We start from the raw sequence: 21592 nt of genomic DNA, 5'->3' as shown, positions 1-21592 counted from the left end.
TCCCTGCCCATGGCAGGGATTGGAACTGGCTGATCCTTGAGGTCCCTTCCAACCCTGCCCATTCTGTGATTAAATTGCCAGACCAGCTCAGTTGGAAGCAAATGGAGCTGTATTTACAAGCAAAACTACCATCTAAGATGGAATGCAATGAATATATACAAAACAGACAATATTTACATCTACTTACAGGTATCTATACAATTTACAAACAGCACAAACCAGGGGAGCTAACAGCTTCCCCTTCCCTGGCCCCTTCCCTCTACTCTCCTGTACACAAGAGATAAGAGAAAGAGCAGAGAGTTGTTTGTGAGCCTTAGCCACAACACAGCAATGCAGCCAAGGTCAGCAGAAACCAGCAGAAGCATCAGCCAGGGAGGAGGAAGTGAAAAGAGAGCAAGTTAGTTTCCAGATCTAAGTTTCATGGCAGATACTTGTCCAATGGGATTATTTAGAGCTTGCCATTATTTCCTTTTGCCACCCAAGAGCGATTTATTTACATTCTGCCACTTTCTGTTCCAAGATCTGTGGAACATTTTCCAGGCACAGCCTGAAACTACCACAGAGGTTCACCCAGTCCAACCCCCTCTGCAGTCAGCAGGGACATTACTGTTCATTTGTCATTGGGATGTGCTGCCCAGGGAGGTGGTGGAGTCCCCATCCCTGGAGGTGTTCAAGAGGGGATTGGATGTGGCACTTGGTGCCATGGTTTAGTCATGAGGTCTGTGGTGCCAGGTTGGACTCGATGATCCTCGAGGTCTCTTCCAACCTTAGTGATACTGTGATACATCCTCCACTAGATCAGGTTGTCCAGAGCCCTGTCCAGCCTCACCTTGAACATCTCCTGAGATGGGACCTCAACCACCTCCCTGGGCAACCTGTTCCAGTGTGTCCACTACCCTCATGGTGCAGAACTTGTTCCCAGCATCCAGTCTAAACCTGCTCCGCTCTAGTTTGAAGCCGTTGCCCCTGGTCCTGTCTCTGCAGGCCTTTGCAAACAGGCTCTCTCCAGCCTTCTTGTAGGCTCCTTCAGGTACTGTTCTTGGCTTCCACTTGAGCAAAGGCCTGAGCTCCAAAACAAGAGCCTTTGATATATGCAAATCTCCAGCTCTCAGAGGGCATGCTGTAAAACAATGCCCTGCTTTCTTCTGGCATGGTTGTCCTGGAAATCCTTCTACTGCAGAGTATGCTCTTAATCCTTCCTATTCATTTGTCTCTCTCCTCTATTTGGCTTATCTGCATTTGTCATTGTTTGCAAGCTCCATCTGACTGTGCTCCAGCAAGGATTTTCTTTCTGTTGCTTCTTTGGAAGTGCAAACTGACCTCTATGAATTCATCTAACAGCACAGAGCTCACTTCCTGTCACCTGAGTGTTTATATTCTGGATTCATAGAACCACAGAATTGTTTCTGTTGGCAAAGCCCTCCCAGACCATCCAGTCCACCCCTCAGCCCAGCACCACCATACCCATGAACCATGTCCCACAGTGCCAGGGCCACAGGGTTCTTGAACACCTCCAGGGATGGGGACTCCACCACCTCCCTGGGCAGCCTGCTCCAATCCCTGGCCACTCCTGCAGGAAAGACATTTTCCCTCATCTCCAATGTGAACCTCCCCTGGCACAGTTTCAGGGGTGGTACTGTCTGGTTTAGGTGATGGTGGTAATGAAAGTCTCTAACAATGCCTCCATGGCTGTGCCAGCATTCCAACACAAGTACCAGCCAGGACCAGAAGCTGTGTGGTAGGCATCACACTTGTGCAGCTCAAGCATTTCCCCCCCCAGCCCTACAAAGCAAGCACCACGTGCTTTAGCTTCTCCGTGCACCTCATTCACCTGTGGTCCTTCTCAGTCTGTAGAAGCTGCAGCCTCCTGATGCTTAGAGAATTTCAACACAGGGGGTTGTTTCTGTTAAACATAAAAGGTCAGGGCTGGGAGGCTGCTCTGCACTTTCTCTCTGCACTTTCTCTCTGCACTTCCTTAGCAAGGCCTTTGACACCGTTCCCCATAGCAAACTCCTGGCCAAGCTGTCAGCCCCTGGCTTGGATGGGAGCACACTGCGATGGGTTAGGAACTGGCTGGAGGCTGAGCCCAGAGAGTGGTGCTGAATGGTGCCACAGCCAGCTGGCAGCCAGGCACCAGTGGTGTGCCCCAGGGATCAGTGCTGGGCCCCATGCTCTTTAACATCTTCATTGATGACATGGATGAGGGCATTGAGTCCATCAGTAGTAAATCTGCTGACGACACCAAGCTGGGGGCAGGAGTTGATCTGCTGGAGGGTAGAGAGGCTCTGCAGAGGGACCTGGACAGATGGGCAGAGTCCTACGGCATGAGATTGAACACATCCAAGTGCCAGGTTCTGCACATTGGCCACAGCAACCCCATGCAGAGCTACAGGCTGGGGTCAGAGTGGCTGAGAGCAGTCAGGCAGAGAGGGACCTGGGGGTGCTGGTTGATGGTAGACTGAACATGAGCCTTCAGTGTGCCCAGGCAGCTAAGAGGGCCAATGGCATCCTGGCCTGCATCAGGAACAGTGTGGCCAGCAGGAGCAGGGAGGTCATTCTGCCCCTGTACACTGCACTGGTTAGGCCACACCTTGAGTACTGTGTCCAGTTCTGGGCCCCTCAGTTTAGGAAGGAGGTTGACTTGCTGGAACGAGTCCAGAGAAGAGCAACAAAGTTGGTGAGGGGTTTGGAACATAAGCCCTACGAGGAGAGGCTGAGGGAGCTGGGGTTGCTTAGCCTGGAGAAGAGGAGACTCAGGGGTGACCTTATTGCTCTCTACAACTCCCTGAAGGGAGGTTGTAGACAGGCAGAGGTTGGTCTCTTCTCCCAGGCAGCCAGTACCAGAACAAGAGGACACAGTCTCAGGCTGCACCAGGGGAGGTTTAGGCTGGATGTCAGGAAGAAGTTCTATACAGAGAGAGTGATTGCCCATGGGAATGGGCTGCCTGGGGAGGTGGTGGAGTCACCATCATTGGAGGTGTTCAGGAGGAGACTTGACGGGGTGCTTGGTGCCATGGGTTAGTTGTTTGGGTGGTGTTGGATTGGTTGATGGGTTGGACACGATGATCTTGAAGGTCTCTTCCAACCTGGTTTATTCTATGTATTCCTCTCTGCACTTCCTCTCTGCAGTCTGGTGAACACTCAGGACCAGACATCTAACTGTGCTTTCCTGACTGCTTTAGCTGCTCCTTGCTTGGTTTGTATACCCTGATCTCCAGTGTGCCAAGCTGGAGATGGCACAGCAAGTCTTGGGGAGTGAGGAACTGAACTTCTTCCAAACCTCAGGCTACTGTTCTGATCCTTGACCCTTCTTTCTGAGCCATTCTGCACCTGGGCTCTCCTGGGGAGCAGTAATGGCAGCGGTGCCCTGCCTTACTGCATGAAGGCTTTAGAGATAATGAACCACTTCAGCCCTTCACTAATCAAAGACCAGTTGAGTACTTGGATGGTTAGCACCAAAGGATGCAGAAGACAAAGACCCAGGTTTTGTCTCAACACACAGAGGCTCTGCTTAGCTGATTTCTGAATTGAAAAAGGCAGCTGAGAGCAAATGAAGCTAAAGGCTGGTTAGGTGGAAATGAGAGCTGCAGGGGAGCACTGGCAGTATTCATCCAGAGCACACACTAAAAAGAGATGTTCTCAAATGCTAATGGTTCTGTCAAAGTCAGCTGAAAGCTGTGGCTTCAGGAATCTGCATGCTCTGATGGTTGGACAAGTGGGAATTGGGCAGCCAGATCCCACAGGCAGCCCAGCATCAGACCTGCAGACTTGGAAGGTCAGCCCCAAGCCTTGGCTGCCACTAAGTTTCTAATTTTTCCACTGGGATTTGGCCTTAGCAGGATGTAGGAAACACCAAACAGATGCCATGAGAGCTGGCACTAATGGGACAGCAAATGGCAGGTGTGAAGGATCCAGTCTGCAAAGCAGGAAGAGACTTGCTGTTAGCACCACTGGGGAAAAGAGCTGCTTTCAGGCACACAGTTCACATCAAAGATTTAAAGAGCTGCTTTGTATTTACTTGCTTGCCTTCTGTGTAGCTCACAGAGCAGCTACCTCCTCGGAATTCCTTTGCAGAAGCCTTGCTCTTTGATCTGTAAAGATTTTCCTGGTGGAGAGAGGAGCCCACCGAAGCATGGGAGAGTGGGAACTGGGCACACACAAGGCCTGGGGTTCATGGGGAGGAATTCCTGAAGCAGGTGGATTCCATTCTCAAGAGCTCAGCTCGGTTCTGTGAGGCAGCTGCATGAAAAACCCACAGGAAACCAGAGCCAGCCCCTTGGGATTGGGTTGCTGTCTGTGCTCTGAATAAAAAGAGGAATTCAGGAGTGCCTCAGGCCCCCTCCTGAGCTCAGCCAGGAGCAGGTGGTACAAGAGCAGATGTTTGGTGCTGACTTCCAGGTGAGGCTCTGGGAGATTGGTGAGAGGACTCAGAAGCTGGGGGAGATCCTCAAGGAGCACGTGTCTGCTGTGTCCTGCATCAAGATTAAGAAGAATGACCTGGAGTGTGTCACAGCCAGCCTTGATGGAACCTGCATCATCTGGGACCTTGTGTAAGTAAACTACTGCAAGGCACCTGGAGTGTTGGTGAAGTGTCAGTGGGAGAAGCATTAGGAAATAGAAATTACCAGAAAGAGCAATTGTAGAAGCAGAGGCTGGTTGGAGTTGGAAGAGACATTCAAAGCTCATCCAGTCCAACCTCCATGCAGCCAGCAGGGACATCCCCCAACCAGAAGAGGTTGCTCACAGCCCCAACCAACCTGACCTGCAATGCTGCCAGCCATGGGGCAGCTCACACCTCTCTGGGCAGCCTGGGACAGGCTCTCACCACCCTCAGGATCAAACATTTCTCCCTCCCCTCCAGTCTAAATCTCCCTCTTCTATTTTCAAACCATCCCTCCTTGTCCTCTCACCACAGGCCCTGCTCAAAACACTGTCCCCAGCTTTCTGCTCAGCCCTTGAAGCACTGCAAGGCCAGCAGGAGGTCTCCCTGGAGCCTTCTCCTCTCCAGGCTGCCCAAGGCCAACTCTCTCAGCCTGACCTCACAGCAGAGGGCTTCCAGCACTGCCAGCATGGCTGTGGCCTCCTCTGGCCCTGCTCCAACAGGTCCCTGGCTGTGCTGTGCTGAGGGCTCCAGAGCTGCCCCAGCACTGCAGGGGAGGTCTGAGCAGAGCACAGCAGAGGGACAGAATCCCCTCCCTGCCCACACTGCTGGGGATTTCCAGTCTGAATCTCCCTCTTTCTGTTTCAAACCATCACCCCTTGCCCTGCCACAACAGGCCCTGTTGTCCAATCAAGTCAGGCAATGCAGAACCTCCAGTGCTGGAAGTTTTCAAGCAAAGTTCAGACAAACATTTGTCTGAAGGGATTTTTGTCTTGTGTTGGATCCTGCTTGGCCAAGTGGATGGAGCAAATGACTTCCCAAGTTCCCCACTAGGCTCCTCTTCCAAGCACTTGCTGACTCTTGTTGATCTGCTCCACTTTGGTGAGCCCCCACCTCGAGCACTGTGTCCAGTTCTGGAGCCTCTGTGCCAGGAAGGATCTGGAGATGCTGGAAGGGGTCCAGAGAAGGGCCATGAGGATGAGCAGAGGGCTGGAGCTGCTCTGCTGTGAGGACAGACTGAAGGAGTTGGGGCTGTGCAGTCTGGAGAGGAGAAGGCTCCAAGGAGACCTAATTGTGGCCTTCCAGGAGCTGAAGGGGGCTCCAAGAAAGCTGGGGAGGGACTTCTGAGGGTGTCAGGGAGGGATAGGACTGGGGGGAATGGAGCAATACTAGGAGTGGGTAGATTCAGATTGGATGTTAGGAAGAAGTTGTTGCCCAGGAGGGTGGTGAGAGACTGGCATAGGTTGCCCAGGGAGGTGGTGGCAGCCTCCTGCCTGGAGGTGTTTGCAGCCAGGCTGGAGGTGGCTGTGAGCAACCTGCTGTAGTGTGAGGTGTCCCTGCCCATGGCAGAGGGGTTGGAACTGGCTGAGCCTTGAGCTCCCTTCCAGCCCTGACAATTCTGTGGTCTCTCACAAACCTGCAGGTGAGGCTAAGGCTATTTTTGCACCATGAATAAACTGCACCTGCAGAGCTCTGTGGGTTAAAGCATTTTGTTTCACCTGAGAGCAGAGCAGGGGTGTGATGAGGGGACTGAACTGATGACCCTGCTAAGCCTTAAGACACCCTGAACTCACAGCAATACCTGCAAATATCCAAGCAGGAAGCAAGATCTGGTGTACAGAAGAGGCAGGGACAGCTCAGACAGTCAAAGTTTGCTGCTCACACTCCTCCCTCCTGTTTGGGGGTTGTTTTGCAGGCGTTTTGTAAGGAGGCAAATGATTCTGGCCAACACCTGCTTCAAATGTGTGTGTTACCACCCTGAGGAGTACCAGATAATCACTGGTGGAACTGACAGACAGGTAGGCAAAGCTCCAAGAAGACCAAAACACAAAGTCTGGGCCTTGTTATATGATGAAGCTTCCAAAAGCTGCCCCTCAGCGGGCTGGGGTAAGGGAGCCTGCCCCTCGGCGGGCAGTGCTGAAATCTGTGTGCTGGTCACACACAGCTGAGTCGTTCTCTCTCTTCTGCTCTCCAGATTGGCTACTGGGAAGTGTTTGATGGCTCTGCAATCAGAGAGGTGGAAGGGTCTGCATCGGGTTCCATCAATGGGTTGGACATCACAGCTGATGGGGCTTACTTTGTCACAGGTGAGTGGGTGGATGAGAGTGGTAAAGAGGAGCTCATGTTAAAAGCAGGGAAAGGAAGGCAAGGAGCCAAGGATCTCGGTAGAGGAGGGAAAAGCTGAAAGGAGGGGTCAGCTAAAGGGGAAAAGAAAATGAATCATTGAAGAAAAATGCTTAGAAAAAGGCTGGAATTCAGACTTGAACTATGGTTCAGCCTTGCAAGAGGTAATGTGGAGGTGAAGACAAGGCTCAGATGTCTCCAGGGGAGGAACACAAGCTTTCACCTTGCCTTGCTCCTCATTTAGTTCAGCGGTGTTCACCGTACACCTGAATGATTTGTTCAAGTTCCCTCTGCAGAAGCCTGGCAGTCACTGTTGGTTTGCAAGCAGCAGTGACTGCAGGCTCCATCCTGCCTCAGGCTGACATGTCCCCAGCCATCCTGACATCTCTTCTGGGAGCCTTGTACTAGCACAGAGGAGCCATGGGGTTGTATGTCGTGGCTGTAATTGCAAACCACAGATTTGGTCTCAGCAGCAGTGCTTTTAGATTAACCTCTTTGAGTGACTCTCTGTACATTGAGCTTGGAGCAGGAGCAGGGCAGTGATTGTCCCCTGTACTGGGCACTGGTGAGGCCACACCTCAAATCCTGGGATCAGTTCTGGGCTCCTCACTTCAAGAAGGACATTGAGGAGCTGGAGTGTGTCCAGAGAAGGGCAGCAAAGCTGGGGAAGGGTCTGGAGAACAGGGCTGGGGAGGAGCAGTTGAAGGTACTGGGGGTGTTTAGCATGGAGAAGTGGAGGCTGAGGGAGACCTCATTGCTCTCTACAGCCCCCTGAGAGGAGGCTGGAGCCAGGTGGGAGTTGGACTCTTCTGCCATGGAACAAGCAATAGGACAAGAGGAAATGGCCTCAAGCTACACCAGGGAACGTTTAGGTTGGACATGAGGAACAATTTCTTCCCCCAAAAGGGTTGTCAAGGCCTGGCCCAGGCTGCCCAGGGCAGTGGTGGAGTCTAAACCCTCAGAGTGGTTTCAAAGCTGTGTAGCTGTGGTGCTCAGGGCCATGGTCTGGTGGTGCCCTGGCAGTGCTGGGTTCAGGGTTGGAGTTGAGGACATTAAAAGTCTCTTCCAACCAAAATGATTCTGTGACTGTGATTCTGTTGGTACCAGTTGCTGGCCACAGCTCACTGTGATCTGCTGGTGGAGATCCTGAGCTTTCCACTGAACTCTGACTCAGCTGAAGCTGGCTTTGCCATGATGCCCACAACATGTCCTACCTTTCCTAGATCAGAATACACAATACAGAATTAACCAGGTTGGAAAAGACCTTTGAGATCATCAAGCCCAACCTATCACCCAGCACCATCTGATCAACTAAACCATGGCACCAAGTGCCTCATCCAGGCTCCTCTTAAACACCTCCAATGATGGTGACTCCACCACCTCCCTGGGCAGCACATCCCAAAGGCCAATCTCTCTTGCTGGGGAGAATTTCTTCCTAACATCCAGCCTGAACCTCCCCTGGCACAGCTTGAGACTGTGGCCTCTTGTGCTGGTGCTGCTTGCCTGGGAGAAGAGACCAACCCCCACCTGGCTACAACCTCCCTTCAGGTAGTTGCAGAGAGCAATGAGGTCTCCCCTGAGCCTCCTCTTCTCCAGGCTAAGCAACCCCAGCTCCCTCAGCCTCTCCTCACAGGGCTGTGCTCCAGACCCCTCCCCAGCTTTGTTGCCCTTCTCTGGACACCTTCCAGCATCTCAACATCTTTCCTAACCTGAAGAGCCCAGAACTGGACACAGGACTCAAGGTGTAGCCTAACCAGTGCTGAGCCCAGGGCAGAATGACCTCCCTGCTCCTGCTGGCCACACTCTTCCTGAGGCAGGCCAGGATGCCGTTGGCCTTCTGGGATGAATGCTGCAGTAGTCTCCTGGCCCTGGCCTGGGAGCCCCAAGCAGCAGAACTCTCTGTGATCACTTGCTCTTCCCCTGTGCCCCACGCAGGAGGCGACGACCGCCTGGTGAAAGTGTGGGGCTACAGCGAGGGGGCCGCGACCCACGTCGGGGTGGGCCACAGCGGCAACATCACCCGGCTGAAGATCTGCCCTGGCAACAAGTACATTGTGAGTGTGAGTGCAGATGGTGCCATCCTGCTCTGGAAGTACCCAGCCCTGCAGTGAGGGCTGGCTCTGGAGCTGCTGGGCTGCTGCTTCCTCGGCCGCCCCTTGGCCAGCCTCGCGGCTCCCGGCCGAGGTGGGTTCGAAGCATTTCTGCTGTCGGAGGAGCTGCTATTTTTGTCCTCCCTGCTCTGCATTTCCCAGATCCTTCAGGTGGCCTCCCTAGGTCTCTTTCCTCCAGAGGGGGCTACGAAATTGCTGTTCCTTTGAGGGTGGTGTGAAAGGCTTCCTCGCTTGTGCAGCTCGTCTTGGCTGTTGGTGTAACACTTCCATGTTGTTGCTGTCACCTTGCCTGCTATCTCCTAGCACAGCCTCGCTCTCTGCCTGCTCCTTCTTGCCAGCTCTCTCTTGCTTCCACGTGGTCTCTTTCTCTTCCCTACCCCCCTCTCTGCCCTTTCCTTTAATGAATAACTTGTTGTGTAAATTCAGTCTCCTGTGTTCATTTTAATTTGTCTGCCTGCTGATTAAGGCCAGAGCCCTCAGCTCCCAGCGTTTCCCTGGGAAGCTCCTTTCACTCAGGCTTTTAAATCAGTGTCCTCAGAGGAGCACGAGGCTTGCCTGGGCTTCTCCATTTGCAGTGTCCCATTTCAAACTCCTCAAGAGCTCTGGTTTTCAGGAGTTGAGAGTGCAGCCTGCACCTTTCCCAGCCAGACCTACTCCAGTGCCTGGTCACTGGCCTAGTTTTTCAGCTGGGCTCTAAAATTTGCATGAAAATCCATATTTAGCCTGAGAGGAACTCTCCAGTTTCATACCTCCTGTTAAAGCCAACAGCTCTCAAGATGCTGTTTGTTTAAAGATCAGGGTGGGCAGCCAGCCAGCCAGGGAAGTGATGCAAGTGAAGTAAATATTGCTTCTGCAGGCACTGGTGGTGGCCTGTGAGAGCTCTGTCATAAATTAAACTGGTAGGAAAATGTCACATTCCTTGGTGCTGAGGCTTGCAGACATTCTGGTTAGCTAAGAGGATGATCTAAAGGCAGGGTCAGGTGGATGCTGTCACACCTGTACTGAGAGCATGAGCTGCTGGGAGGCAGTGGGGGCAAGAGTTTAAAGGTATGGAATCATAGACTGGTTTGGCTTGGAATGGACCTTCCAAGCTCATCCAGTTCAACCCTTTGCAGCAGCCAGCAGGGACATCCCCAACCAGAGCAGGTTGCTCACAGCCCCAACCAACCTGACCTGCAATGCTTCCAGCCATGGGGCAGCTCACACCTCTCTGGGCAGCCTGGGGCAGGAGCTCACCACCCTCAGGGTCAAACATTTCTTCCTTCTCCCCAGCCTGAATCTCCCTCTTTGAGTTTCAAACCCTTGTCCTGCCAACAGGCCCTGCTCCAAGTCTGTCCCCAGCTTTCTGCTCAGCTTTTGTAGCACTGAGAGGCCACCAGAAGGTCTCCCTGGAGCCTTCTCCAGGCTGCCCAAGGCCAACTCTCTCAGCCTGGCCTCACAGCAGAGGGCTTCCAGCCCTGCCAGCATTGCTGTGGCCTCCTCTGGCCCTGCTCCACCGGGTTTCTGTCTGTGCTGAGGATTCCAGAGCTGCCCCAGCACTGTAGCAGGGGTCTGAGCAGAGGGGCAGAATCCCCTCCCTGCCCCTGCTGCCCACACTGCTGGGGATCAGCTCAGGACAGGCTGGGGCTGGGCTGGCAGCACTCAGTGCCAGCTCATCCCCAGCTTAGCACCCCAAGTCCTTCTCCACAGGGCTGCTCTCCAGTCCTTCATTCCCCATCCTGGACTGATAACAGGGGTTGTCTTGACTCAGGTGCTAGACCTTGCCCTTGGCCTTGTTGCACCTCCTGAGGGTGACACAGCCCTACTCCTCCAGCTTGTCCAGGTCCCTCTGGATGGCCCCTGTCCCCTCAGGCATGCCAGCTGCACCATTCAGCTTGGTGTCCTCACTTAGGATGTACTCAATCCCAACATCTGTGTCATTGATGAAGATGTTAAACAGGACTGGTCCAGATATGGAGCCCTGAGGGATACCACTCGTCACTGACCTCCATCTGGACACAGAGCTGTTCACCACCACCCTCTGGATTGGACCATTCAACAAATGCAGTACCCACTAAACAGTCTCCCATCCAATCCATCTCTCTCCAATTGGGAGAGAAGGATGGTGTGGGGGAATGTGTCAACAATGATTGATTAGTACTCTTGATATGCCACTAAAAGTGTTTACTGCCTGCAGCAAGAAGGGTGGACCCTTTTGGACTAGCTTGAGGATATCTGGGCACCTGTGTCCATCAAACACTCTGCAGGTCATATCCCTTCTGCTTGGGGCTTGGACAAGGTGGCCTTTAAAGGTCCCTTCCAACCCAGAGCATTCTGTGATTCTGTGGGTGAATATATCTCTGCTTTTATTGCTGGAGTCTTGAGCAAAGGGATGAAATCATTCCCTCCTCTGGTGCTTTGGAGCCTGCACTCAGTGCTGAGTGGCAGTAAACACTCCAGCAGGTTTTACAAGCTCTGCAGCACTGCTCCATGTGGTTTGGAAGGCAGGATCAAGCCACTGGAATGTGGGACAGGCAGGCAAAACTTAAGTGCTTGAGCCAGGGGAGTGAAAGCAGAGCCTGTGAGGGCTAACCAGGCTGTCCTGAAGAGCTATGTCACTGCAGGTGCAGATAACTGTCCAGTGAGCCCCACCTCAGCCAAGAGATTCAGATCCATCAGGCCACACCAAACCTCTCATTACAGGTGGGAGGAGAAGCCAAGCCCTGTTGTGATGTAGCTGTTGCTGGGGTGTAAGGACCAAAGCCCTTCACAGCCCTCCTGCACCAGCTCAGAGGCAGCAGAGTGAGACAGGGGCCAGGATTTGGCAAACCAAGGGTGCAGGCTGGTGAGCCACACTCTGACAGCTAGCCAGGGGGCTCAGGCCTTTGCCACCTTACAGGTTTGACACTTGAGAGCACAGATCATGGAACCATAGAATGGGTTGGGCTGGAAGCAGCCTTCAAGATCATCTAATTCCTTCTGCACTGTGCAGAGACCTCTTCAGTTAGATCAGGTTGCTCAGAGCCCCATTCAACCTAACCTTGAATACTTCCAGGGATAAGGGCATCCACCACCACTGGCAACTTGTGCCAATGTCTCACCACCCTCACAGTGAGGACTTTTCTCCTAATATCTCATCTAAACCTCCCCTCATTCAGTTTAAAACCATCACCCCTCCTCCTATCACTGCACTCCCTGACAAAGGGTCCCTCTCCATCTTTCTTGTAGGCCCTCATTAAGTACTGGAGGGCTGGTGGAAGGTCTCCCTGGAGCTTGCTCTTCTCCAGGCTGCTTTCAGTGTGAAGCAGCATCACTTGGTTGAGTCCAGCCCATATTTTAAGCACAGACCCTGGCTGACCTGGCTTGCTCCAGCACATCCAGCTGATGCAGGTCGCTGCCCAGGCTGGTGGTTGGTATACTGCAGCGGCACAGCCTCTCCTCTGTCCTACAGCACAACCTCAATGCCCACCCCAGTGCCCATGCACCTTGCTCTGCCACCACATCCAGGCTGCTCTAGGGCAGGTGAGAGGCTGAGAGCCCTGAGGCTTCTTAGTCTGGAGAAGAGAAGACTGAGAGGGGATTTAATCAACGTCTATCAATAGCTGAGGGCTGGGGGTCAGAAGGCAGGGGCCAGGTTCTGCTCAGCTGCACCCTGGGATAGGCCAAGGGACAATGGATGGAAACTCCAGCCCAGGAGGTTCCACCTCAACATGAGGAGGAACTTCTTCCCTGGGAGGGTCCCAGAGCCCTGGAGCAGGCTGCCCAGAGAGGTTGTGGAGTCTCCTTCTCTGGAGCCTTTCCAGCCCTGCCTGGATGTGTTCCTGTGTGAGCTGTGCTGGATTCTATGCTCCTGCTCTGGCAGGGGGGGTGGACTCTATGATCTCCAGAGGTCCCTTCCAACCCCTAACAACCTCTGATCCTGTGATCCCACATGCTGTGTAGGAAGCAGAGGTGGCAACCATGCAGGCTGTGAGTGCAGGTAGCTGTGTGACCTTTCAGGCTGCTGGTGCACATGGAGCCCCAGGCCACGTTCCAGTCTGGGGGAAGAATGGCTGAAAAGCTGCCCAGGGGAGAAAGCCCTGGGGGTGTTGATTGATAACCACCTGAGGAGGAGCCTGAGAAGGCCACCAGCATCAGAATAGTGTGAGCAGCAGGAGCAACAAAGTGATTGTCCCTCTGTACTCAGCCCTGGTGAGGGCATACCTTGAGTGTTGTGTTTAGTGTGGGGGCCCTCACTTTCCAGAAGGACATTGAGGTGGTGGAGTGTGGCCAGAGAAGAGCAAAGAAGCTGGTGAAGGAAGTCTGGTGAAGAGAACTGGTCTGGGTGAGGGGCAGCTGAAAAAAATGGGGCTGTTTAGTATGGAGGAGGCTGAGGAAAGACCTCATTGCTCCCTACAACTCTCTCAAAGGAGGCTGGAGCCAGGTGGGGATTGGACTCTTCTCTTGAGGAACAAGCAACAGGGCAAGAGGAAATGGCCTCAGGTTGCAGCAGGGAAGGTTTAGGTTGGGCATTAGAAGAAACTTCTTGCCTGAAAGGGCTCTCTAAAACTGGCACAGGCTGCCCAGGGAGGTAGTTGAATGCCCATCCCTGGAGGTGTTTCAAAGAGGCAGAGCTGTGGTGCTGAGGTTTAGCCTTGGTAGAGTTAGCGAATGGTTGGACTCCGTGATCGCTAAGCCCTTTTCCAACCAAGCCAATCCCATCATTCCACGAAAGGCTGGGTCCCGTGGCTGAGCCAGGCTCTCTCAGTCTCATCACCTTGCCACGCAGTGCCCAGCTCCGTGGCAGCTTGGCATCGCTGCTCCCCCCTCAGCGCAGCCCTGCCCCTCCCTGCGCACCGCTGCCGGGCGCGAAGAGCTGCGCGGCCGCGCTCCCCGGGGAGCCCCTGCAGCTCTGCAAATGGATGTGACCTACATGAGCAGCGCCCAGCAGCAGCCGGGAGCGGCAACCTGCGCAGCTCCCCCGCCAGCAGCCAGCTCCCGTTTGGCAGACAGGAGCTGCGGGCTCGCCGCTGCCCGGCGCCAGGCGCCCCGCGGGCTGCAGCATCAATGTATGCACGACGCTGCCGTCGGCGGGGAGGAGCGGCCCGGGGCAGGGCGCAGATCCGGAGCACTCACAGGCGGGATCGGCCGCAGCGGAGGTGTTTGCACCTTAAAGCCCTGGGGAGCTTCAGCGAACCTTGTGGAGATCGGCCAGGGCTAGCGCAGGGTCTGCACCTGGGCAGCAACAACCCCCTGCAGCAGCACAGCTGAGGGGGGACCTGCTGGGGAGCAGCTCCACAGAGAAGGAGCTGGGAGTGCTGGGGGACAGCAAGCCCCCCAGGAGCCAGCAGTGCGCCCTCACGGACAAGGTGGCCAATGGTGTCCTGGGCTGCATGAAGAAAAGTGGACCAGGAGGTCAAGAGAGGTTCACTTTCTCTTCTACTCTGCCCTAGGGAGGCCACATCTGGAGTGCTGGGTCCAGTGCTGGGCTCCCCCAGTTCAGGAGAGGCAGGGAACTGCTGGAGAGAGTCCAGGGGAGGCTGCAAAGCTGCTGAGGGGCCTGGAGCAGCTCTGGGAGCAGCAAAGGCTGAGAGCCATGGGGCTGAGAGCCTGCAGAAGAGCAGCCCCAGAGGGCAGCTGAGCAATGCTCAGCAAGAGCTAAAGGGCAGGGAGCAAGAGGCTGGGGCCAGACTCTTGGCAGTGGTGCCCAGGGACAGGACAAGGGGCAATGGGCACAGACTGGATCACTGGAAGTTGGGTTGTCAAAGCCTGGAACAGGCTGCCCAGGGAAGTGGTTGAATCATCATCCCTGGGTGTATTTGAAAGATGGGAAGACATGGTGCTGAAGGACATGGTTTAGCAGCTGACTTGGCAGAGCTGTCTCAATGGTTGGACTTGATTCCAAAGGTATTTTCCAGCCTAAATGACTCTATGATTCTGTGACTCTGGAACAGGGCCTGTTGTGGCAGGACAAGGGGGGATGGTTTGAAACTATAAGAAGGAGATTCAGAGTGGAGAGAAGGAAGAAATGTTTGACCCTGAGGGTGGTGAGAGCCTGGCCCAGGCTGCCCAGAGAGCTGGGAGCTGCCCCCTGGCTGGAAGCATTGCAGGTCAGGTCATCTGGGGCTGTGAGCAACCTGCTCTGGTTGCAGATGTCCCTGCTGGCTGCAGGGGGCTGGACTGGATGAGCTTTGAAGCTCCCTTCCAACCCAAACCATGCTGTGATTCCATGATTCTGCTGGTGGTCCCTGGTCTTTCCTGTCTCTCAGAGCCATGTGCCTGCTAGAGAATTGAGAGGCCTGGAGGTGGTCCTGTGCAGCCTGCTCTGGGGTGCCCCTGCTTTACCAGCAGGGTAGGAGTAGATGATCCCCAGAGGTCCCTTCCAAGCCCCATGGTGGGATTCTGGGACTCTGTGAGATGAGCAGAGCACCAGACCAGTACTTTCCCAGGCCCCCAGGAGGAGATGAGTCTCCTGGGTGAGCAAACTTGGAGTTTGATGCCTGCAGCTCTGCCAGCTGCTTTGCTGATCCTGGTGATACCCAAGGGGCAAGGCTGCTTCCCACCTGAGCCCTCAGAGCCGCCTCAGCCTGGCTGTGAGAGCCGTGGGTGGTTTCCACAGCACAAGCCCGTGCAGGGCTGGGAGAGCCCTGCTCACCACAGGGGGTTTGGGGCTCGGCTCTCTCTCCCCACCCCCAGTTTCAGTACCTGCTGCAGAGATCACATCAGCTGTGCTCAGAGGCTGAAACCAGCCTGGAGCCAGGGGCGCAGCGAGGCAGCCAGGGCCATGCCTGGGTGTTAACAGCAGAGCACAACTGCTGCACACAGAGGGCAGAGGGGCCTGCAGCTCAGGGGCAGCCTGATGGCCTCTCCTGTGCAGGCTGTGAGGTCCCTGGAGGAGCAGCACTCACCTGCCTCGCTGCTGGCCCTCCTCAAGGGTGCTCCAGACACAGGCAGCCCCTCTGCAGCTCTATCTGGGGCACTGAGTGCAGGTGGCCACCTGTAATTCAGCTGTGCTGGGAGAGCTGAAGGAGCAGCTTCCTCCTGCCTCCAGCCAGCAAATTGAGTGTCACCCTGGGGGGGTTGTGTGTGCTGGTGATTCTCCAGCTGTCCCCCTGGGAACAGTGCCACTGTGATCTGCCAGTGCTTGGGCAGGGGCCACCCAGGTGGGTGGTGGTACAGGCAGGGAGAGGGGCTGGGGTACCAGCAGGGAGATGGGTGGTGGTACAGGTAGGGATGGGGACAGGGATGCAGGCAGGGAGATGGGTGGTGGTACAGGTAGGGATGGGGGCAAGGATGCAGGCAGGGAGATGGGTGGTGGTACAGGTAGGGATGGGGACAGGGATACAGGTAGGGAAAGGGGTGGTGGTACAGGTAGGGATGGGGGCAGGGATGCAGGCAGGGAGATGGGTGGTGGTACAGGCAGGGAGATGGGGGGTGGTACAGGTAGGGATGGAGGCAGGGAGAAGGGTGGTGATACAGGCAGGGAAATGGTTGGTAATACAGGTAGGGATGGGGCAGGGATACAGGCAGGGAGAGGGGTGGTGGTACAGGCAGGGAGATGGGGATGGTACAGGTAGGGATGGGGACAGGGAGAAGGGGGGTGGTACAGGCAGGGAGATGGGGGGTGGTACAGGTAGGGATGGAGGCAGGGAGAAAGGGGGTGGTACAGGCAGAGAGGGGCAGTGATACAGGCAGGCACATGGACAGTGGTAAAGGCAGGGAGAGGAGCAAGGATACAGACAGAGAGAGGGGCAGGGGTACAGGCAGGGACACAGGATGGGGTACAGGCAGTGACACAGGCAGCAGCTTGACCCCACTGGTTCTCCCAGACCCACCTTGCCCCCACCTGCCCACAGGGTGTGAGCCCCAGCAGCGGGCAGGGGCTGTTGAAAGCAGGTTTCCACTCTGCTGCACAGATGTTCCCAGCCCGTGCCAAGGGAGCAGGAGAGGCTTAGATAAAGACAACATTGTTCTGTGGCCAAGCCCAGTGAGCATGTAGGAAGATTTCTCTTTTTTGCCATTCTTATTGTGATTTGGCAGCAGGAAAGTGGATTTCTGCAGGGCCTGAATCAGCTCAGCTCTGCTCTATTCAGGAGTCTTTTCATCTGCTCATCCTAACATCCAAGTGTCTCCCTGGCACGGAGACTGCTGCCCAGCCAGAGATGTTCCTGATGCTGGCCTGTCACCCTGTCACCCTGACCAGACAGCAGCTGGCCCTGTTTGTATAGCCCCTCAGCTGTCTGGGGCACCAGGGCAGCTCATACCAGAGCAAGGAATTTTCCATGGTAGTGAGCAAGCCTTTCCCCACCTCGCTTTCAGCTCGCTCAGACACTGGATTCCTCTCCCAGGGGAAGTGGTGGATTCCCCTACACTGCACAGTTTTAAGACTCAGCTTGCCAGGGTGCTGGGCCAGCTCAGTTCAACTACATCATCACCTAGAAAGGTTGAATCAGATGATCCTTGGGGTCCCTTCTGGGATTCTGTGTGATTCAGTTTGACATAGAATGGTTTGAGTTGGAAGAGACTTCAAAGGTCATCCAGTTCCAACCCCCCTGCCATGGGCAGGGACACCTTCCCCCTAGACCAGGTCACTCAAGGCCTCATCCAGCCTGGCCTTGAACACCCAGGTAAGGACATCCACAGCCTCCCTAGGCAACCTGGTCCAGTGTCTCCCCACCCTCACTCTCAACAACTTCTTCCTCATCCCCAGTCTCAATCTCCCCTCTCCCAGCTCAAAGCCCTTGCCACTCGTCCTGTCACTCCCAGCCTTTGTCAATAGTCCCTCCCCAGCTCTCCCGGAGCCCCTTCAGGCTGCTCTAAGGTTTCCCGGGAGCCTTCTCTTCTCCAGGCTGAACAGCCCCAACTCTCCCAGCCTGGCCCCACAGGGGAGGTTCTCCAGCCCTCTGATCATCTTCGTGGCGTCCCCTGGACCCTCTCCAACAGTCCCATGTCCTCCTTGTGTTGGAGCCACCAGACCTGGACACAGTGCTCCGGGTGGGGTCCCACCAGAACAGAGCAGAGCAGAGCAGAGCAGAGCAGAGCAGAGCAGAGGAGCAGAATCACCTCCCTCGTTGCGCTGATCGCACTGCTTCCGATGCAGCCCGGGGTACGGTTGCCTTCTGGGCTGCAAAGTGCATTTTCCCTCATCCCAAATTTGCCCCCAGGTCTAAGCCTGGTCCCCAGAAGCTTGAGGGGGAGAAGCTGAAGCCAGGCAGAAGCTCCCTCCCTCCCCCTCCCCCCCCAAAAAAGACGTTTTCAGAGCGCAAGTGCTGCCGCACCCCAGCTCTGCCGCACCCCGGCGTTCGCTGCCCTGCTGCAGCGCCGATAAATATTTGATTTCGGCTGAAGGGGGAAAGCGCCGTGCTGGGGAGCAGCTGGAGGGGAAGGGAAGATGGCAAACGGGGGGTCATGAAGAAGCAGAGCAGCACAGCAAAGCGTTGCTGGAGCTGGCTGCGGCGCGCCAGCAGCTCCGCGGCGGAATCAAACCGGCGCTGCCCGTCGGGAAGGGATCGCTGCCGGCTGCTCCGGGAGCCGCGCAGGCTCTGCCCGCGCCCCGGGGCTTGCGGCGATGCCGCTCGGTAAAACTCCCGGCGGAGCTTGAGGTCCCTGTGCCACGGTGTGCTGCTCTTATTCCCCGTGCCAGCGTGGCAGGGGGCAGCCAGGGAGACTCTCGGGGTTGGTTCACTGCTCTCGGGGCTGTTCAGCTGCCGCTCTCTGCCACGCAGGTTGCCAGGGACCCCAGGAAAGCTCCTTTCATTGCCTAATGTTTTCTAATTGTGGCAGGTTCGGGGGGTGTTTTGTTTTCGGGGGGGGCTTGGTGTTGTTCCACTCTCACATTGTAGACTATTTCCCTCGTGCGTGTTCATCAGCTCTCCCTTTCTAGCCACCCCCTTCTAACAAACACCCATTGCTGATCGGAATCTCTCCGCCTGGCTCCTGCCTCTGACTTCCCAGCTCCCCTCGCTTCTCCTCTAGGCTTTTCCTTTAGGCTTTTCCTTGTTTTCACGACTAAGTTGCTTTGGATTTCTGCTTCCACTTCCATGGGCACAAAGCCCTGCTCCTGTTCCCCCTCTCACTGCTGGTTTGGCCGGGGTGAGATGCTGCCGGGCTGGAGTGTCCAGCCAAAAGCAAGCAGAGAGAAACAAGGAGAACTTTTCATTTTCAACGAGAGATTTGATAAACTCCATCCTTCCCACGCTGCACGGAGAGCACAACCTGCCCTTGTTCAATAATTCAGAGAGAAAAGCTCCTCACACAAACGCTCTCACCAGGGGTCACAGCGGGACAGGGCTGGGGGAGCTGCCAGGGACTGCTCAGGACTCTGCTCTATGGATCTGCTTTGTGACCTTTGCGTAGGAGAAGGAAAATGAATTTCAAGGATGCCGTTCCAAAAAGGAGCGTTTTCTATATTGGCTTTATAAAGATGGATTTCACAGAGCTCTGGCCAGGAGGATGCAGAGAAATGAGCTGGAGCTGTGGCTGCAGAGCCAGCCTGAGGGGCAGACCTCTGAGCGGGAGGTGTCTGTAGATGGAGACTTGGCTCAGCCCCGATGCCGTTCCCTGACTGCGGGAGGCAGCGAGGCCGTCCCCTCCCGCAGTGCCCACAGCTTTCCTCGGCCAGGCTGGAAGCAGCCAGCAGCACCCTGACAGTGGATTTCTGCAGGGCTACATCCTGCACAAAGCCACCACATCACATCCCACCAGCCTGCCCAGTCAGAGCGTGGCTGAGCCCGGGAACCAGTCCCCCAGGTCAGAAGAGAGTCTCTCTGTCCCACCAGACAGGGCTGCTTCCCACTTCGTTCCCATCTCACTGGGAGGTGAGAGAAGTGCTCAGGCTGGCCCCAGGGATGGAGATCTGGGCCTCTGAGAAGGAGGCTGCTTTCCCAGGATGCCTGTCAGGGGGACAGGGAGTACCCCCCACCAACCCCAGGCTCTCAGGGGGCATCCCATACCCAGCAGGGCTGGCCAAGGTGGGAAGGAAAACTTCATCTGGGCTCAGTCCTTTCTCCTCTCTGGAAAAGCATCTCCTGAGCCTAGGGTCATTTGTGGCACAGCCATTTGTCCCCAGAGGATCCATGGGCAGGCAGCTGATCTCCCTCCATCTGCTTGGCATCACCAGGCTGTGATGGATCTTGTCTGAGATCACGTCTGGCCCTCTGCCTTCCTCTGCTCACAGCCCTCTGCCTTCCTCTGTGCCCATCAGCTGACAGCCGACAGCCTGGCATCCCCTGGGGAGGTCACTGTCTCCCTGCCACCACCTTACCTGAACTCACCCCCACAGTGACAGACCTCCTGGCCCTTCCTCCATCGTTTTGCCACCCACGTCACCACCAGCTGTGTCCAGCGCAGGGCCTGGGGCACATTCCCAGGCCCAGGGTGCTTGTGGGGAGCAGGGAAGGCAGTGGGAAGGTGCTTGGCACAACAGTCCCTTCCCTGGGACACAAGGAGATGTTGCCAAGACCTGCAGGGATGGAAGAGATCCTGCAGCAGTTCCTCAGGGAGGGCAGAGCCGTGTGTGTCCGTGATGAGGCCACTGTCAGTGGCACCCCTGCCTGGCAGAGACCCCTCCTTCCTGCTCTGTCACTCCCCAGACACCTTGACCCTTGTTGAGGACAGCAGCTGCCTGAGATGAGCTCAAGTTTGTGGGCACATGGGGTTGGTGGCAGAGGCAAACAGGTTCCAGCCTCTTGTGGTCAGGCTGCATCGTGGGGTTTGAGTCTTCCACAGCTGTTTCAGGAGCAACACCCTGTCCACAGCGTGTGGATGGGTGGAACGTGAGTTGCTGTAGAAGGAGTTTGTCCTGCTGCAGTCCCCATCCTTGTGCCAGCGTGGTGCCATGGCACAGATCCATCCAGCGCAGGGGAGTGACCCAGCTGAACACCACCTGTGACAAGTGGCATTCCCCTGCAGATGGGGAGCTGGCAGTTGAGCTGATGCCCTTGGCCATCCTGCATCCCCCTTGACCACACAGTGGTCAGTGCTGATCTCTGCAGCTGGAGGAAGGCCAGGCTCTGCTGGACCCCAGATGAACACCCACATGTGGTGCCAGCTGTGTGGGGTGGGCAGGAGGTGGCCAAAGGCTCTGCCCAGGCTCTGGGTTAGTGACACTCATTGTATGATTCTGTGTGGAGGGAGCCTCATTAGGTCTCCAGGACTCAGTGTGGTGGGCATGGGGGTGACCACTGTCTCAATGTCCCAGCTAAGAGCATCTGAAGGTGGCAGGACTGGGGCAGCTCACAGCGCCGTGACACCCCAGGGTGATGCTGGGGCAGCAGGGCAGCACTGGAAGGACACAGCTGGGACTGCCAGGAAAACCCTGGGGTGATGCTGGGGTACTCTGGGGTAATACGGGGGGCACCGGGGTGATGCTGGGCAGGGGCGCACGGTTCGGACTCCCAGGAAACCCTGGGGTGAATCTGGGGGCAGCAGGCTGGGATACCTCAGAGTGATGCTGGGGGCAACGAGGCGATGCTGGCGGTGGTGGGGGGCATGGTTGGGACTCCCGGGAAAGCCCTGGGATGACGCCGGGGGCAGCCGGGGCGCGGTGCCGGCAGCTCTCCGCTCCCTCCGCTCCTCCTCCTCCTCCTCCTTCCCGCTCCCTTCTCCTGGAGCCAGCCCGGCCGGGGGAGGAGCCGGAGCCGGCCGCGCACAAAACCTCCTGCCCGGCCCCTCCGGCCCCCGCACCGGCACCGGCACCGGCGGCGGGGGGTGGGGGGGGAGCGGCCCGGCCAGCGCCCGCCCCGGGGCCATGCGCGGCGCGGCGGGGCCGGTGGGGCCGGGGCAGGGCGGCGGCCGCCCG

The 21592-nt window shown here is 56.2% G+C and overlaps 1 protein-coding gene across 1 annotated transcript in view; it reads left to right on the top strand.

Annotated features, from left to right (window-relative positions):
• CFAP52 (cilia and flagella associated protein 52) overlaps positions 1 to 8835 on the top strand; it is a 39856-nt gene extending 31021 nt beyond the window's left edge. Inside the window, exons 11-14 of the mRNA XM_054171110.1 lie at positions 4399 to 4550; positions 6297 to 6399; positions 6576 to 6687; positions 8660 to 8835. Coding sequence (XP_054027085.1) covers positions 4399 to 4550; positions 6297 to 6399; positions 6576 to 6687; positions 8660 to 8835 — 543 coding nt within the window. The remainder of the gene's footprint in view (positions 1 to 4398; positions 4551 to 6296; positions 6400 to 6575; positions 6688 to 8659) is intronic.
• The last annotated feature ends 12757 nt before the right edge of the window (positions 8836 to 21592 follow it).

The sequence above is a fragment of the Dryobates pubescens genome, chromosome 20 (assembly GCF_014839835.1).
Source record: "Dryobates pubescens isolate bDryPub1 chromosome 20, bDryPub1.pri, whole genome shotgun sequence".
Lineage (NCBI taxonomy): Eukaryota > Metazoa > Chordata > Aves > Piciformes > Picidae > Dryobates > Dryobates pubescens.
The sequence above is the reverse complement of the archived record's forward strand: the minus strand, read 5'-3'. Positions and strand labels throughout refer to the sequence as shown.